The 19,446-nt window shown below is 38.0% G+C and overlaps 1 protein-coding gene across 8 annotated transcripts in view; it reads left to right on the top strand.

The window, feature by feature from the left end:
- fmnl2a (formin-like 2a) overlaps positions 1-19,446 on the top strand; it is a 61,309-nt gene that overhangs the window by 35,840 nt on the left and 6,023 nt on the right. For 5 of the 8 annotated variants that reach the window (XM_032566626.1, XM_032566623.1, XM_032566624.1 and 2 more), the window contains exons 6-26: positions 289-444; positions 4,335-4,443; positions 4,633-4,709; positions 6,359-6,452; positions 7,572-7,646; positions 9,204-9,314; positions 9,451-9,600; positions 10,054-10,155; positions 10,448-10,769; positions 10,926-11,117; positions 11,762-11,782; positions 13,563-13,687; positions 13,772-13,974; positions 14,637-14,871; positions 14,955-15,023; positions 15,110-15,190; positions 15,279-15,408; positions 15,492-15,655; positions 15,750-15,851; positions 16,565-16,660; positions 16,940-17,063. In XM_032566626.1, coding sequence (XP_032422517.1) covers positions 289-444; positions 4,335-4,443; positions 4,633-4,709; positions 6,359-6,452; positions 7,572-7,646; positions 9,204-9,314; positions 9,451-9,600; positions 10,054-10,155; positions 10,448-10,769; positions 10,926-11,117; positions 11,762-11,782; positions 13,563-13,687; positions 13,772-13,974; positions 14,637-14,871; positions 14,955-15,023; positions 15,110-15,190; positions 15,279-15,408; positions 15,492-15,655; positions 15,750-15,851; positions 16,565-16,660; positions 16,940-17,063 — 2,738 coding nt within the window. The remainder of the gene's footprint in view (positions 1-288; positions 445-4,334; positions 4,444-4,632; positions 4,710-6,358; positions 6,453-7,571; positions 7,647-9,203; positions 9,315-9,450; positions 9,601-10,053; positions 10,156-10,447; positions 10,770-10,925; positions 11,118-11,761; positions 11,783-13,562; positions 13,688-13,771; positions 13,975-14,636; positions 14,872-14,954; positions 15,024-15,109; positions 15,191-15,278; positions 15,409-15,491; positions 15,656-15,749; positions 15,852-16,564; positions 16,661-16,939; positions 17,064-19,446) is intronic. The other 3 variants (XM_032566627.1, XM_032566622.1, XM_032566628.1) reach the window with 1 other exon arrangement.

The following is a 19,446-nucleotide window of genomic DNA, read 5'->3' as shown; positions in this document are numbered from 1 at the left end:
TTTTGCTGAAAAATACTGGCTCCATCGACAGCTTTTTACTTCTTTTGAACTAGTCAGCAACAGTACTGACATTGAACAAAGCTGTTTTTTTGTTTGTTTTTTTTTAAATCTGGTAACATTTATGGTAACATTTAGAGAATAAATCTGCTGCTTCAGCCAAAGTATAGCAAGTCTCTGGGTGGTCCTTAATTGTGGCTCAGACTGTTAAATAATTGCAAAATAAAGTCTTTTTCATAATTGGAAAGGTTTTTTCACAGCTTGTTGACTCATCTACGTCTCATTTTCCAGTTATGATGGTGACTCCTTGGAAAACAATGCAGATGTTATGATGGACAAGTCCAAGACCTGGAGCCGGTCTATAGAGGACTTGCATGGAGGGGGTACCCTGCCAGCCCACATCACGGGGAACGGCATCACTCGGGGCGGGCGGCATTCCACGTTACGGTACTACAAACATCACCATGCGTTTCTACATTTACCTGATGGTGGCAAAGTTACCCAGCAACTGTGTTCCTTCCCCATTTTCTGTTTTCAGCGTTTGGCTTAAGCAGTGTGATTATTTTGAGAAGTCACACATTTCTTATGATGTCTCAGCTGCCTCTTTGTGTAGTCATGGGGTCTCTAAGACTTTAAATGGCTTAAAACACATGGAAGGGGAAAAAAACCTTTTTGTATGGATTTTTGTTTTTTGACTGTGGCTGGCCAAACTCATGATTATGACACATGACTGACAATATTTCAGGCGACACACTAGATTTTTTTGTAGGTCATTTTTCTTTTAGGGGCAATATTTATAAACACCAAACTAACTCCAAATCCTCAGTACACAGGATTTCACTGCTGTTTATTCACAAGGCCCTGGCTAATATACACTTTGAAGCACAAATCCAACTTGTTCATGCATCATTTCTCTAATCCCTGCTGTCATGGCTTTATTCTCTCAGTGCAGAAGTCATATTGACGTCTGTTGCCTCTAATCCTTAATTTGAAGAGGTTTACCTGAGCACTTCGTACACAAAGAGCATTACTGAGTCAACTGCCACATGAACATTTGAGACCTTTGCACTACAATAATATTTAGGCAATGCATAGTGAATTGTTCTGTGTCAGTTTGACACACACATATGTCATATACTGTGTATATATATATATATATATATATATATATATATATATATATATATATATATATATATAGTAAGACATATTTTACACACTTTATTACAACTATTAATTCAAGACTGTCAGACAAAGATAAGTCTAACTTCTGCCTTGCAGAAGTTTTTCCCCCTTAAACTTCCTGAAATGTTCTTATGTTAATCCAACAAACAATCTATTTTAGTGGAATTTGTGTGATAGACCAACACAGAGTAGAAAATAAAAATATGAAGTATGGAGTCTTATCTCCTAGGTATGTTAGATATGAGTAGATGTGTTGTAAAATTATCTGTTGCTGCAAATACATTGAAGTCTTTTGTGACGGTTTCTACCAAAATTGTGCACATCCAGAGACAGACTTTTTGAACATTTGTCTTAGTAAATGGGATGAATACAAATGCAAATGATTTCCTTGTTGCTACTTTCTGTTGGTCTGTCACAAAAAACACAGCAAGAAATAATGTGAAGTTTGCTTTTTAACATGACATAATTCAAAGATCGATTGTTAGAATGTCCGTCAGCTACTTACAAAACCTCAGTACAAAAGTGGTTTCCACCACTTCATTCTGGTGCTTTATTTGTCTTGTTCTAGTCAGTTAAGTAAAGGGTGTTGGTTCTCTTGTGTCACTTCTCTGGAGTATGTTCAGTATGTGAAAATGGTCAGTGTCTTCAGCTGTCTTGACTGTCTCTTCTGTTTTTGTCCCCGTCTTCATCAGTAGTCATCTGCTCTTTTGTCTGCCACTCTTCGACAGCAGGCAGGTCGCCACTTCCCTGTTCCCTCTTGAGACGCACACATAAACACACAAAATGCTGCGTCCACAGACTGCCGCTCACATATACATCCCCACACAGCACCCCTTCCTTATTATACTTTTTACCTCCCTGTTAGAGCTGTCTGGTTTATTTGTCCTGCTGTTTCTGTCAGGAAAGTGAATTATTTGTACTCCCAACCTGCTCCTCTCCTCTTAGTCCTCCTCATTCTCGTGTGACTGAGCTCTGCTTCTCTTGGAGTAAATGGTTTGTTCTGTACTCATTGTTTCTGTTTGTGTGCTGCTTGTGTTGCTCCTTGAATGACATTCCTGTGCAGAACTTAGCCTAGATTCTCAAATGGCCACTACAGATCGCTTCTAGAAATGTTTCTGTATTTTGGTTTAGACAGAGAATATACTTACCTTTTGCTTTTTAGGTAGTATTAAAATAATCTATGGCTGGTTTATTAAAGCCAAACTAAGTCATTTTTATTTGCTTTCTTCAAATTGCCTCTTGTAGGATGCCGGGTTCGTTGAACTGTCCAAAGTGTTCTCAGATGAGATGGTATGTCTGAGGAGTTAGGAGTTCGCTAGCAACATGTAGACATCTTAGCCTTGTATCTTATAGCCTGTAGTGTAGTTCTAGTGTTTGGTTTTTCCATGCGGCACAAATTAAACTGTTATTACTCAATACAGTCTGCACTGTTGAAAATGCAAATATATTTTACTTGTTCTCACATAAACCTAAAAATCTTTTCTGTTGAAACTTTTTTGTCCTTCTCCAGAACATGAATCAGATTTTTCACAAAGCACATTAACCTTGTTTATTCATTTGTCTGGTTTGCATGTCAATCAAGATTTTTTGTCCCTCAGTCATTTACATATAGGCATTTATTGAATCTCAGTTCAATACATTGAAGTTAAAAGCTACTGTGTTGTCATGTCTAAAGTAAAGTGACACCATTTCTATATCCGACATTGTCTAGATTATTTTTGTGATGATGTTTCACTTAGATCACTCAGCAGTTACGTTTCTGATCCAGCACTCTCATTTTCTTGGCACAATATATATTTTACCATAGCTGGAGAATTGTGCTGGGCAACTTTACTATGTTGCTCTAACACAGAGTCAACTTGTGTAAGAAAGCTGCGGTTATGTTCCAACAATGTGTCACCTACTGTATATAGTGCACATAGGTTTATCATTTGTTTTTAAAGCTCAATTGTATTCGACTCATGCAGTTACGTCATTTACACGCTAGTATGTTTACACTTGTTTTGACATGACTCATAATTTCCTCCTTGTGTTTTTCAGTTCAATTCCAGTTAAAACTAACTGTCAAAGTTGATGTTCTGCTTTATAAGATTAGTGCTTGATTTTGAATCTCTTGAATATGAATGACTAATGTTTCGACTGTGCTCTGCTTTCGCTTTCATTATGAACAGAAGTCTGTAAACACAGCAGCCAATTGAATTGTTTTTTATTTTGGTACAGTTATTCCCTTTTTTATTTATTCTCGTAAGGCATAAATTTGCTCAGTAGAACAGAGAACAAAGACTCTTTCAGACATGTCAAAGCACGTTCATTTCCTGTGAATTTATTCCTGTTCTTAGTTCCACTTCACCTCTGTTAAGATGATTAATTGGGAGGGGAACCTTTCTTTTTTACTCCTCTGTATTATTTTTGGTAACTTGTCCAATATGCAGCTGTGATTTTGATTATTTTGGTTTTGTGAGGTACTTTTCCCTTAACTCTAACACATGATGTCTATGTGTTAGAGCAGGCTTTAAGATGACTTATTAACCATCTTCATCTGAAATCTGCTGCCTCCTTCTTTTAAAAAAACTGTGCTGTGACTCACTGATAAGTTTTACCTACAGGCAGGGACTCTGACAGGAATCAGCATGTCAAACTGTCGCCTGAAGAAATGTTTTTCTACTGAACTTGGACTTGGAAATTGAAACTTGTGATTGTAAAGTTTGCAAATAAACAGTTTTACTTTAACTGGATCAGTACTTGCGTCGTCTCAGAAGCCTAGTTTTTGTTTTTTGTCCTCGTAAAGTTGCACAGTCACCGTGCTGCATGCAAATGACTGGCTTCTATTATGTTAGCTGTGATTGATATGTAAGTGAAGGACATCAGGCTAAAACAAAGCAACTATCTTGTGGCCCCTGTATGTGGCAGTAGATCATATTGCCTTTGTTTGTGGTATTGTAAAGTGGCTTGGCGCTTTAACAGCCTCTCTGTACGAACAAGGGGCTGGGTTATTGTTCTCATTTACAAATAGCATCTGTTCTCTTGCTTATCCAGGCTTTTTACACATGTTCAGACACAAACCGACTTGACACTTCATTTAGAAACACATGCACTGTTATCCCTTTTTTGCAACATTTCTTCAATCTTTTTTTTGTTTGTTTGTTTTATAGCTGCAGCACACTGCCGAGCAGGAGAACACTGAAAAACTCCAGACTTGTCTGTAAAAAGGACGACGTCCATGTTTGCATCATGTGCCTACGTGCCATCATGAACTATCAGGTAAGCTTTCTTTTATCTACAGGGACTACATGACCTTTCAGGCTGAAGCACAACCATCTATTTGAAGCTAAATTCAATTTGCTCCCCTGCTGTCCCTCCATACCTTATTTATCATGTACAATAATATTTAAAGGCTGCCCTGTTTTTAATCTGCTATTTGTCTTTGTCTCCATTATATTTGTGTTACAGTATGGCTTCAACATGGTCATGTCACACCCACATGCTGTGAATGAAATTGCACTAAGTCTCAACAATAAAAATCCACGGTAAGATAAAGGAAGAAGTCATGAAAATGTAATTGTTGGACGTTAATCAAAGTGAAAGTTGGCAACACTTTCCAGATGATTAAAAATCATAGTGAATAAAATTTGTTCTTTCCTTCCAAATATTTTTGTTGTGGCTGCTAGTTTATTTTTAAGCAGTTAAAATTCTTACTGCAGTATTCTCAGTTTAAATTTCATGTTTTAGTAAAATTACAACCGTAGTTTCAGAGTATCAGCTGTGTCTTTTAGTGCTTTCATTGCTCTTAGACACATCCATCAGGAAGGAAGGAAGATAAAAAGCTCTACCAGCAAACTCCTCTACACAGACAGATGCATAAAGAGATCACTGCTGGAAAGCCTCTGCTGTGTGTGTGTGTGCGTGTGTGTGTGCATTGATGCATGAGTTCTCAAACAATGCCCAAAGGTTACTGGATGTCCTGAAAAGTTGATGTGAAACCTCTTTGCGTCACATGTCACATATTCTTTCCTTCAGGCTAATAAATCCTGCATCAATAAAATGAAAACAACACAAATGCACTGAAACTCAACAAATGACATGTTGATGATTTGATACTCCTGGTATAATCAACATAGCCTTGCAAAAGTATTAACGCTACCTTGAACACTTAAACACATTGTCACATTACCACCACAATGTTTATTTTATTGGGGTTTTATGTGATGGTAATACCAAGTAGAGCATGCTTTTGAGGTGAAAGAGAAATGATTATTATTTGAAAGACTAAAATGTGTGGTGTCAATTTGTATTAAGCCTCCCTGAATCAATTCTGTATAAAAACATTATACATTCCAATTACAACTAAAAAATTATATAAATCTGCCCTGCAGCACATGTAGTTGATGCAGATATGTTTTTAAAAATGCATTAAATTTGGCCAAATGCAGAAAGCTCTTTAATGGAGGACTGACCTAAATCCTGTTCCTGTTGCTAAGTAAAGACGAGAATGTTTTTGTAAACCAATATCATCACAATACTATAAATTTTGTGTTCTTATTTTTTTGCCCTACAAGTAGTTTTTAGGGTTGAACCTCCACCTTAGTCTGCCATTTTCATGCAGTTACAGATTTTCTTCCAATATAGCTCTGCATTTGCCTCCCATCTGTTTTCTCATCAACTCTGACCCGTTTTCCTGTTCTTGCTGAAGAAAAGCTTCCCCATAGCATCACAGTCAAACAAATTGTCAAATGATTAATAACGTTTTCCTGGACAATAGTTCTTGATTAGGATGGTGTACATAGGGTGACGTACAATTGGTGTTTTCGCACCCAGAGTAATGCACTCTTTCCACTCTCAGAAAATGGATTTTTTATTACTTAACCCTGCTTTAAAGTTAGACTTTTACTTGCAGAAAAAAAAGAAAAACATCCTTCCAGGTCAAAATTATCCACTACTTTGTGTTGGTCTGTCTTATAAATTCAGAATAAAAACACACTGAGGTTTGTGGTTGCAGCATGAGTGTGGAAAGTTTATGGTACTTTGCGAGGCATTGCAGTGTTGTTGATGAGGGGTTATTATGATATTTAGTTAATGCTACTGACTTTACTCTTTGAGTTTATATTTGCTTCTCTATATTTGCTGGCAAATGCCATTTACTAACCTCTCATGCCATAACTTTCTCTGTGGTTTACAGAACCAAAGCTCTGGTGTTGGAGCTCCTGGCGGCAGTTTGTCTAGTGAGAGGAGGCCATGAAATTATTCTCTCCGCCTTTGACAACTTCAAGGAGGTATGACCAGCTTAGAGAATGGTAAACTGGGGTTCTTTAGGGAGACCCTTAAGTCTTTACATTCCAACTGTGTCGTTTCAAACAATCTCTCGGCCCTGGAGGAATGTTTCTCCGGCAGATTCCCCCTCGGCATTGCTTCAAAGGGTTCAGAGATACCGGTTTGTCTGTGTAGCACAGGATAACCCACACACACCCATCAGACAAAACCGCTCCGTGCATGTTAACAAGATTCGTCAGGCACACCAAAGCTCAGAAAAGCCCAGCGACAGATGTTCAAGATAGCCTTCCTGACCTGTGGCTGTCTGGAGGGAGGTATCCTGGCTGATAGGGAGAGAACTAGCAGCTAACCACAGTCTCATTTTGTAGCAAACATCTTACGAGCATAGAGCGAGCACAGTTTATGTAATATTTACACCTCTGAATTAAATATTGAGTGTGGCGCTTTCAGCGACGGTGGCATTAGTGGGAGAGAAGAGCTCACCTAATGAGACGGAGGCTGAGAAATGTTTCTGATGGTGTGAAACCACATCAGCAGGGTCACAGATTTTGGGAGATTTTTTTTTTTCATAATTAGGCAGCAATGTTAGCTTTACTTTACTGGAGATGATTTGCTTCTACAAAGAACTGGCTGAAGGCAGAAGCTTGAGGTTTTTAAATAACCACGCTTCCTATTTCTACTGAATTCTTTATTATACTCTCTCCCAGTCTGCCTCTCTACCCTCCCAGTGACCTTGCTGATCAGCCAAACATCACTCTACCCCATTTTTACATCTTTCTTGATGTCAAATTCTATTTTAAATAGGCTTTTTGCCACAAAAACACTGTATTTCTGGGATAAAGTTTGCAAAAAGTATACAGTGTCTGCTGTAAACAGGATTAAAGCAGGCATATATGAATAATTTAGATAGACAGTAATCACTTTGAAGGCTGAGTAGAATTTATCATCAGACTGTTTTAAAGGCATTTTTTCACCTATACTGGTGGTTCATATGATGCAGCAGCTGCTAAAATCTTGAGTCTTCTTACTTTTTACTCTTTTTTTTTTTGTTAATTTTATGATTGTGGTTTCATAATAATTTATAATAAATAATAATTTTATACCCTTTTTTTGTGTTGCAGGTATGTGTGGAGTCGCAGCGGTTTGAGAAGCTTATGGAGTACTTCAAGAATGAAGACAACAACATTGACTTCATGGTGAATTCAAATGAACTCTTTATTATACAGATGCATAAGTATGAGATAACCATAAATAGAAATATAATAGCGTTTAAATATGATGAATTAACTTTTATTTAAAACCACCTAGTGAATCCAATGTCATGGATATATCTCTGTGTGTGTGAGTGTGTGTGATTGCTCTTGAAACTTTAACCAAGATTCTTACCTTAAGAATCTCCACCAACTTCTTGAAAGAACTTGCTTCACCACCCTCTCAAAGCTGCAGTTATCTTTGTTGTACACCTTTTTCAATGATATGTTTTCCTTCCACTCAACTTTCCATTAATATGATTTGATACAGCACTCTGTGACCAAACAACTTCTCTAGCAATGGCTTTTTGTGGTTTACATTCCTTATGGAGGATGTCAGGGATTTTCTGCTGGAGAACATCATGTTTGGGTTAAAATGACTCTCCTGTAAGCCCCGTTTTAGGCTGCAGTTTTGAAAATTAACTATTTAAAACTTTGATACCGGTAATGTGATTATTTATTTTATTTTTTTAAGAAAAATAAAATAAATGTAAGATCCACTGGCTGAATCATTTAGTGGACGAGACGGGTCCACAAAAAGCAACAAGGAGAACAGATAGCGACTGAATTAAAATAAAAAAGTGTTCACACCTACACCTATTTAAACATTTCGAACAGCACTGCAGAATACCCTCTTGTTAGACTAAACTTTTGAATAAACATTGAATAAACAACCTTTCTTTCCAATTTTGAGATAAATATTTAGCTGTCTGTATTTGTAAGAGTCCAGCCTGATAAAGTGAAAACCAGTCAATGTTGTGTCTGTCTGCCAGATGCCTAGCAAATTTGTCTCCATCGCTTACAGAAACGCTACATCTGGTAGAACTTGTTGTTGCGTCAGGATTGACTAACATAAATGATGACAGAACAGAAGGCTGCACATAGTTTATATTTATTTATCTTTGATTGATTGACATCTCTCTTATTGACATAATTATCGTACTGTGTACCTTTTCCACTTTGGCATCATAGGATGGAATATTTGCATCCAAACTTGTTGGAGTTCGTGGACTTTTTGCAATAAAAAGCAGCAAGAATCTGAAAGAGAAATGATTTGTCAGTAGATCTGTAGACATGATAATGTATCGTCTTGTCCCATGCAATGTTGTAGGAGAACACAAAGTGCCAAAAAAATGTTTTCAACTGCAAAGTACAATCTTTTTTTTCCATGGAGAGTCAGTATCTGTTATAAAGTGTAAATTTATTTTCAGAATCTTATACATATTTAACAGACCACAACCAAATGTGTCCAAATATGTGAATGGTAGTAGCTTTCTTATTTATATCAATTGGATTATATTAGGCATACTTGTCTTCAAAGTGTAATACCATGTGTGCTACTTTTACTCAGCTTTATAATACTGTCAGAATCGTCTACTGGAAATCAGAATAATGACCATAAATCAAATTGTGCAGCATTATATGTATGAAATTTTAGCTTATCTCTGCTAATAACAAATGTTGTTTAACTGACTCTTCTGCTTGTCTCTTTACATTCTTCAGGTTGCATGTATGCAGTTCATCAACATTGTTGTGCACTCAGTGGAGGACATGAACTTTAGAGTTCACCTACAGTACGACTTCACCAAGCTGGGCTTGGACGACTACTTGGATGTGAGTTGAGATTTACAGAGAACTCTAAAAGCCAATAACTGCTTTTCTGTTTCTTTACAAACCTGCATATGTGAGATTGGTGCAGTCCTTGGGAAAGAAAGTGGACTTTAATCACTATTTTGTGTCTGTTTAACAGAAACTGAAGCATACAGAGAGCGATAAGCTCCAGGTTCAGATCCAGGCCTACTTGGATAACGTGTTTGATGTTGGAGCGCTGCTTGAGGATGCAGAGACCAAAAATGCTGCCCTGGAGCGAGTGGAGGAGCTGGAGGAGAACATGTCGCATGTGAGAACCCACAAGAGTTGTTTTATGACATTAAAAAAATCAACATTTATTTATTCATTTATTTATTTATTACATATGCTTCTTTTGTAAGTTGCACTGACATTTTTATATGCTCCTATGTGAATTTGTGCAATGTAATGTTGTTCAGCACCGTCTTTGAGTCGATACTGAACGACACAGTGAATCTTGAATTAATGCTCTGACATATTGCATAAATTTGCTGCATGATCTGATTTTCCCCTCTACTGGAAAAGGTTAAATGCTCATTATAATGTTTTCTGTCATTATCAAACTGATGTATCTGCAAAACATTAATCTCCTGAAAATTTCTAACTTATGAAGACATGAACACGATCAATGCGTTACATCGCTGCCCTCCATGACCTTTTTTGAGTTAGAGATTGTCTCTGCAACATGTTCATCTGTGACCTTTGCCCCCTTTCACTCTCATAGATGACAGAGAAGCTGCAGGACATGGAAAATGAAGCTATGGCCAAGATTGTGGAGCTGGAAAAACAGCTGATGACGAGAAACAAGGAACTTGAAGCCATCAAAGTCAGTTCTTACTCCAACATTTTTTTACTTAAATCTTCATTACTTGTTGGAAATATGGTGCATCCACTGTTACATTTCCCTGCAAAAGGATTGATAGCCCTAGGTTACAACCAAAACCTACTTGTATTTTAGTAGGCCAACACAAAAAAAATGGAAAGAACATGACGCATACGTTTTATGCTTTTTCACAGCTGCATCAGATTACAATGTCTCTCTTTTAAATAGCACACTGTAGCCAGCTTTACTTCCTAACATCTCTAGCTCTTCTTTTTCCCTTTCCTTTCCCATGCAGGAAGTCTACAAAGACTCCACCTCTCAGATTCACTCGCTGAGGCTGATGCTTAAAGAGAAGGATGAGGCCATCCAGCGCCAGAGTAAGCTGGAGAAGAAGATCCACGAGCTGGAAAAGCAGGGAACCATTCGGATCCAGAAGAAGGGAGATGGAGACATCTCAATCTTGCCTTCTTTGCTGCCCGGTGTGGAGGGTCTGCCAGGTGCCATGGTGGGGGCAAACGGGATGGCTGCCTGTCAGAACAATGCAGGAGTTGCAGGAGGCATGTCTTCTGTACCTGCTCCCCCTCCTCCACCTCCTCCGCTGCCAGTCAACGGGCAATGTAGGTTTATAATCAGATCAGCTGCGTGCCTCAAATATTGAAAACCCAAATGAATAAAAGTGGTTTAGAACATTCAAGATTTAAGGACATGTTGCGTCCTTAAAAATGTTTGAGGAAAACAAATGGTTCATATTAATCTGTCGTTGTCTCTCCCAGTGCCAAATGGACCATCGATGGAAATTCCCGCTGCAGCTGCCCCACCTCCACCGCCGCCACCTCCTCCGCCACCGCCGCCCCCCGGGCTCCCGTCAGAGATTTCTGCCCCTCTGCCTCCTCCACCTCCACCTATGGCACCCCCACTTCCCGGATGTGGGACGCCCACTGTGATCATGAATTCAGGATTGGCAGGTGAGGTTAATTAATCCTGTGGTTTTCATTAATCTCCTGAAAATTTCTAATTTATGAAGACATGAACACGATCAATGCGTTACATTGATCAAGTTTTTGCTATTTCTTATCAGACTACCATATATTTCTAATTATCAATATAGCAAAAACATTTTTTTAATTAAATTAACAGGAATTTAAGATTTATGAGCTTTGTTGGACTATTAAATTAAAGATTCAAATAAAACATTAAAACATTTTGTCTCCTAAGTTACCCCCTCTCTGAACTGTTAAGTCTTGAGTTAGATGTCTCATTTCTTTTAGGATTTTTATTTGTTTTTTTTTAACTGCCGCGTCCCACATTCACAGCTTTAGGTGTGCTAAGGTTAAATCACGGTAACACTTTGAATGAACTCAGTATGCAGACAAACCTGTAAGATCTGTATGTACATGTGGGTGTCTTGTTGCTGCTACATACATATGGGTATGAGTAAGTCGACTTTGTTGCCCTGTGAAAACTGAAACCTATGAGTTGAAAACTCTTGCCTTAGATTAATGATGCTCTCACCTGTGGTGTCTGTAGTATCTGCTCATGTAAACATTGTCACTGTTCCTGGCCGTTATGCTGACCTGTCTCTGAATTGTTTTCTTTTCCCGCCAACCAGAGGGACCCATCAAGCTTTTCTGTAGGTTCTTGCTGTCGAGTTCAATGTCATGTTTCCCCCCCACACCTTTAACCATGTCATACATGTATTTTCCCCTGTGGTGGTTTCACATTGGTTTTAAATGTGGTATCAGGCAGGTAGAGACACCCCTGCTGAAATTACATTCAGCTGTAATTTCAGCAAGAGGTGGTTGTACAAAGTACCGACTCTGAAGTGTTGTAGACAAATGCATAGCTCACACAGATTTTTGTTTGAGAAGACAAAAAACTGAAAAAATGCTTGAATTTCCTTCCAGGTGCTCAGTGAAATACTAATAGTTTGTGGTTGTAACAACATAACATATGGGCATCTTCACAAGGTGCTTTACATCATGATGTAGGGCTCTAGAGTGCAACCACATTTCTCAATGGTATCACTAAAAAAAAAGAAAAGAAGGGTGCGCCAGTTCAACCAGTCGCAGATATACTCAGTGGATGTAGCAGGATGAGCAGAGAAAATATAGAGTAGTTGAGTTCTGAGCCGTCAGAAACTCATTTCCAGTGCTGTGACATGGAGCCATCAACCTCAAGGTTATGTCAAGTCTGAAGATGGCATAAGTTTAAGACAAAAGTGTATAGATTTCGAAGACAGTGACTTGACCAGTTTTAAAACTGATAACAAAATGGAATGCATTTACTGGGAAAGGTTTAGGAAGGCCATGTCTGGTAATAGTTCATTTGTGATTGGCTCCAGTACAATACATTTCCAACTGAAATGCTGATATAGCTCATAGTGAAATGTTCAGTTTGAGATGTTTGGAAGGTGTTTAGAATTTTTTTTTTTTTCATGCTTTCATGCATCTATTTTTATATTGGTGAGCTGAATTAAAATTTCAGCTCAGCAGCACACTTGACAGTTTTATAAGATACCTCTGTTACAATTCCGCTTCAAATAAAGAACTTTGTTTTCTAGATTGTTAATTAATGATTTACAAGTTAATATTGTCTTAATGGACAGTGATTAAACACAAAATCACAAAGCGAACCTGTAAAACTGCTACGTTAAATGTAGCAGCAACTTTTGTGCTGATGCACCTGAGAAAAATGTTAGATACTCCTGACTGTAAACAGTGAGTCTAGATGCCTGAAAGATCCGCTGTGAACCCTTTTAAAAAAGAAAATGCCACATTCAAAACTTGTGAATGGTTTAGCTTCACTCTTGACTGTAGTGCTTTGACCGTCTGACATTTTGTATGAATGACGTGTCACAATCTTAAAAACAAGTTTGTTGCATGCAGATACTCATCGAGCTGCTGTGGCACAGAAATGGTTAAGTTGATAGAAATCGTGTGCAGCCGGAATGCTGTTTGCCTTTCCCATGATGGCTTTATCTTTCACTGCGTTGCTGCTGACACCTTGTCGGTACGCCGATGCAGGACGCCGCCTCAACGTTCAGCTTCAATGGAGCAGCTCTTGTCGCTACAAATAGCTTTAATCTGCACAACAAATAGTTTGACCCCAGGCCTGGCGAGTAATCCTGGACCATATGCACAATTTAGTGAACAGATATAGCCTTTGGCCTTGTTCCTCTGCCAGGAGGCAGGAGGCTTAGCTTGAATAAAGAGAAGAAGGAAACCATCCTGTTTTAATTGATAGACATCTGTGTTCTCTGCTAAAACATTTGAAGTGTTCAAAATGAATGTTTTCAGAAATCAGATGTTTCCTGTTACAGATCCCCCTTCTCCTGCATGTGTGTGGCTATGTTCTTATGGACCCTTATAGTTGATCAGGACATATTTTTAATTTCTCTTTGTGTCATTTAGCTGTTAAGATCAAGAAACCCATCAAGACAAAGTTCCGCATGCCTGTCTTCAACTGGGTAGCCCTGAAACCAAATCAGATCAACGGGACCGTCTTCAACGAGATCGATGACGAGAGGATACTCGAGGTAAAGGCCCACATTCAGAACAGGGTCTCTATTTCGACCTGCTTCCTATCCTAATAAAAAAATAACATCTTTGGTGTCTTTTAGGACCTGAATGTTGATGAGTTTGAGGAGATGTTTAAGACTAAAGCTCAGGGCCCATCCATTGACCTCACCATGAACAAGCAGAAGGTCACTCACAAGGGACCCAACAAGGTGGCCCTGCTGGACTCCAACAGGGCAAAGAACCTGGCTATCACACTGAGGAAAGTGGGCAAGACGACCGAGGAGATCTGCAAGGCCATTCAGCTGTAAGCCTCCAACATTTGCTTGTGTTTGTTTATTTTGCATTTATCTGCTTTAGAAGCAGTATTAGTGAAATAACAAAGCATATAAAAGGGTTCATGTGCAGTCTTTAAAAATCCATTCTTCTTTCAAAAGAAGTACGGAAAAAAGGAAATTTGGAATGAAGATAAATGTTTGGATTTTCACAGTTAATCTATCATTCAGTACAAAATGACTTCAATATATTTCTAATGCAAGTAAAACGTAGTAGTTCTTATAGTAGAGTAAAGATATATTTGGTAAAAAAAAGGCTACTTGGATACAGAAATCACTCTTGACATTTTGACATTTTTTCAACTCCAACTTTCTCATCATAACATCTGCTTTATCTTGTGAATGTGATGTAATCAGACAATATATATATTTTTTGCAAATGTAGGTCATTTTAAGATTAAAATAAAAATGAGCAAAAAGAAATAACATCATTACAAGATAACAAATTCAACTCAGAGATGTAAAGTAGAAAATATAAATAGTAAGCTACAACTAACAGTTGGAAATCAGATATAAAACAAAATGTCTAGATTAAAGTGTAGATGTGTTACATTTTACCAAATGGAAACCCCATTCTTTACCTCGTGCCTCTGTTAGGTGTGTTCCTCATCTCCATCCCCCGTATCTCTTTTAGATTCGACCTGCGGACTCTGCCGGTAGATTTTGTGGAGTGCCTGATGCGCTTCCAGCCCACCGAGAACGAGGTCAAAATCCTGCGACAGTTCGAGAAGGAGCGCAAGCCTCTGGAGAGCCTGACTGACGAGGACCGCTTCATGATGCAGTTCAGCAAGATCGAGCGGCTCATGCAGAAGATGACCATCATGGCCTTCATCGGAAACTTCAGCGAAAGCGTGCAGATGCTCACGCCGGTGATTAAGAGAGTCTCGCACTCAATATTTGTCGTTTGTTGCTGAGTCGTGAAATTGATGTGTCAAACCTTGCTTGTCTGCAGCAACTTCATGCCGTCATTGCAGCGTCTGTGTCCATCAAGTCATCTCAGAAGTTAAAGAAGATTTTAGAGGTAACTGGAGATATTTTGTGTTAGCAGAGTATGCTGTTCTGCACATATAGGATTTAGTTTGTGATCCCTGTTTGCCTTTACTGCAGATTATTTTGGCACTTGGAAACTACATGAACAGCAGCAAAAGAGGAGCAGTGTATGGATTTAAGCTGCAGAGTTTAGATTTGGTAAGCTAGTTTTAAAGACGGTTAAAGTTACACGTCCTCACTTTTTCTTTTCTTAAATCATAATATTTCTATTTTTTTTCCCCCTCAGCTTCTTGATACCAAGTCAACTGACCGGAAAATGACCATGCTGCACTACATCGCCAACGTGGTCAAAGAGAAATACCCACAAGTGTCTCTGTTCCACAATGAATTGCACTATGTTGAAAAGGCAGCAGCAGGTGGGCATAACCTTTTATCTATTAATCAAACATTTCCATGTTTTATGCGATCCTGTGGCGTAATGTTCCCCATGTGCTCACAGTGTCGCTGGAGAATGTCCTGCTGGACGTTAAGGAGCTGCAGAGAGGCATAGAGCTGACCAGAAGAGAGTACAGCATGCACGGTCACAACACCATGCTGAAAGACTTCATCACACACAACGAGAGCAAGCTGAAAAAGTTGCAGGATGATGCCAAAATTGCACAGGTAACACTGAATAACGGAGAAAAACCTTTCTCTCAGCGATTGTCAAAATATTTAATTACTGAAGCTTCATTTTGTTTCCCTATCTTCAAAAAAGGACGCCTTTGATGAGGCTGTGAAGTTCTTCGGAGAGAACTCCAAGACAACGCCTCCGTCTGTTTTCTTCCCAGTGTTTGTGCGATTTGTGAAAGCCTACAGGGTGAGTTGGTTGAAAACCTCAGTGGTTTTATTAGAATTTGATCTAATAGTAAAACAAATTTGTGTGGTGAAGAAAAGGGGATACATGGTTTTCACCAATAAAATCTAAAAATGTGTGTATTTCTGTTCAACCCATTTATTCTGATAACTGAAAAAGAAATCCAGTGCAACTAATCGCCTTCAGAAGTCAATTAGTAAATGGAGTTCAGCAGTGTGTTAATTAATGTCAGTACAAATGCTAGCAGTTCTGTGAATACTGAGGTGTTTCTTGGTGGGAAAAAAACCATTTTAGTCAACAAAGAAGATCATGAAGACAAAAAATATGGCAAACCTGTCAGAGATAAAGTTTTGTTGAAGTTTCAAGAAAAGCTGTTTCGAATAAATACTTTTGCAAAACTTGAAACTCTTCAAAAAATAACAAAAAAAACATAAGGTTGATTTGAGCTTGAACTATTTTGCAAATAAAAATGTACAGCATTTGAGAAAAGGTCAATTGCGCCCCCTGGAGAGTTTAAAATTAATTTAATTTAGAAAATACTCATTTCTACAGATCACTAGAATACTGGACGAAACAAAAAGCTCTTAGAAATGCTGTGTTAATGGTCTTCCCATACTGATTAAATCAAAAATACTTAGGGTAAGATGTAAATTTGTAATTTTTAAAAAAAATTTATTTTTTTATTTTTTTATAAAAATAAATCGGTGGCTCTTCAGCAAGCGGAGGAGGACAATGAGCAGAAAAAGCGGCAGGAACAGCTCTTGATGGAGAAACTTCTAGAACAGGAGGCTATGATGGAGGAAGACCAGAAGGTGAGTTAATCTTTCTCTGAACTCCTTTGCTCCCTCCCCTGAGGATCACAATGACCAGAAGGGAATCCAGCTCCACTTCCTCCAGATTCCCGTCTGGAGGATTAGTCGAGCGCATGCCGCCTGCTGGGCACGGTTGTATTTAGCTTCAACAGCAAGACTCCCTGCTGACGAACATCAGTCAGGATCAGTGACTGTTCAATTAACTTGCATGATGAAGGGATGTGATGTGGGAGAAGAAGCTTGTTGGTGGTAAACCTTGTTGTGTGCATGTTCCCGCAGTCTCCCTCCCATAAAAGCAAGCGGCAGCAGCAGGAGCTGATCCAGGAGCTCAGGAGGAAGCAGGTGAAGGACAGCCGTCACGTCTACGAGGGCAAAGATGGCGCCATCGAGGACATCATCACGGGTAACACCACCAGATCCAGGCTACAGTCTGCAGTCAATCACACATGTTTAATACTCTGCATGAAGGGTCACTTCAGCTTGAAACAAAGGATTTCTAAGCCAACTAACACAACTCAGCTCTTTTTGAATTTCAGCTTGTGGCCAAATGAGGCAGCTGATTCAGTGCTTCTCGACTGAAAGGTGCCTGATAATAATGACTTATCTTAACTTCTTCACCTTTGCTTTGTAACACCATCTGTACTGTGCGTATGCAGGATGAGGGTATGACCGTCTCTGAATGTCAGTCAAAACGAGAAAATAATTTTATTTGACTTTCATAACAAGGAGACATCAAACTTCCTGTGGTGAAGTATGAAGTACAGTATTATTTGCTGCGTTAAATTGCTTCCTTATTATATTTCAAAGGGAGCAAACAGCACTTTTGCATCTAATTTGTCTCCTATTAATGATAAATGTCTTTTCTAATAACTAAAGATGCATCAATCAGTCAGCCAGAGATTGGAGTTGACCAATTCTTTTTTTCTGTCCCATAACTTGAAGCATTTTTGTTGCCATTATAGAGTTTCAAGCATGCAGAGAATGACAGTCCTTTAACTGTGTGCCTTTTGTTTTGAGAAAATCATTTTTATTTTAGAAAAGGAAACCAAAAGTATACTGAATCCCGTTTTAGTTTTCAAGAGAAATTTTATGTATCTAAAACTGGCAGATCAGCGTTCTACAAAATAGATCTGTCACAACATCTCAGATCAGAGCATCTAATAAGAATAAATCAGCAAAATGAACACAATGACATTATTTGAAAACCAAAATGGATTCAGGTCAAGACGATCTTTGACGCAATTCCACTTCAGTTGAAGATGGAAAGAAAAAATACTGCAAGGATATGAACAAAGAACACATATTTTTAAAATGTTTTTTTATATATTACTTTGTTTGTAAATGTAATGCATTTATATAACAAGGCCTTTTAACAAATTTGACAGTTTAAAGTACTATTGCAACATATGAGCTATTAGGCTTTTCCAAAAATCATTTACTTATCACAGTTTGTCACTTAATTTCTAAATGTAAGCATGTAGAAAAAAAAGAAAAAAAAATCATGGATAAAAATGAAGACCTTGAAATGTTTTTTTTTAAATTTTCCAACAGTTTAGTTTAACTATTGTTCTTCTCTAAAGAGGAATTGGTTAAGTGCAGTTCTATTTTCTGCATTCATATTAGAACAGATTAGATTTTTATAGAATAAATATGCTAAACTAGTCTGTGTGGAACTGTTTTTATACAAAAAGTATCAAAATAAACAAATAGCTAAAACACCTAATGGACCACACATGGGAACACATTTCACTTTTCAAAGTAAAACTTTGCTTCAGCCGTTTCAGTGGGAAATGTTTTCAGTGAAAACATTGTGGGAATGTCCATTTACATTTACAGGTTAAACTTTCACAATGTTCGGTTTTTTTTAGTGTATTCTTGTGCCCATTTAGTGATTTCACAGCAATGTGCAGAAGTTTTAAACAGCAATCCCAAATTTCAATGCATCTTGATTCAAGGGGTTAGAGCTTGTGATTCTTTAATGTGATCCTGATCAATATATCTCCAGGTTTTCTAATGGACCTTTCAGGTTTTTCCTTGGACCACTGGCAGGTTTTGGATCTGATTGTTGCCCAGGACATCATTCTGCCAAGGGACAACAGAAGATACTCCCAACTGGGCTAAAAAAAATGCAGCATTTGAATAAGAAAAAAGCCACTTTTATGTACGTTTGCGTAGTATTTATTTATTTTTTTACAAACATTGATTCAGTTCCCTTCAGTTTATCTATTCAGTTCTAATTAACAACAAATATTGTCCCAAGGCACTCTACAAGGAACAGAAAGTAAAGTAATTTAGATACTTCCCAATTTAATGTTATTATCAGACAGTGCAGTCGAGTTCAGTTCATTATTCAAATTTTAAGTTTCCCATTTAAGGGAACCCACCAAATTGCATCAAGTCATTGATTTGCAGAATTCACTCCTATTGCCATATAATATTGGACAGTTACATTGTTGACTATGCAGCAATCGCTCATAATGAGGTTGTAGCAACAGCATAAAGGAAAAAAAAAAAAGAAAAACTTCCCCTTAGCAGGAAGAAATCTCCAGCAGAACCAGAACTGGCTCAGTGCAAACGGAAATGGTTAGATACTGAACTAAAAACAAGTTTAAAAACAGGGAAAAACAGCCAAGCTCTGAGAACTTTAAATATTCATCAGGTCTGGAGAACTGTTAAACAAGATCACATTAAAAAATTACAACAAAATTTGCCTACTTTCGCGCAAGATTGCATCTTTAAATAATACTAATTACTCAGTTTGAGTCTCTAATATGTTGTTTTATAAT

Source organism: Xiphophorus hellerii, chromosome 7, assembly GCF_003331165.1.
Source record: "Xiphophorus hellerii strain 12219 chromosome 7, Xiphophorus_hellerii-4.1, whole genome shotgun sequence".
In the NCBI taxonomy this organism is placed as follows: Eukaryota; Metazoa; Chordata; class Actinopteri; order Cyprinodontiformes; family Poeciliidae; genus Xiphophorus; species Xiphophorus hellerii.
This window is presented reverse-complemented; position numbering and strand designations above follow the sequence as displayed.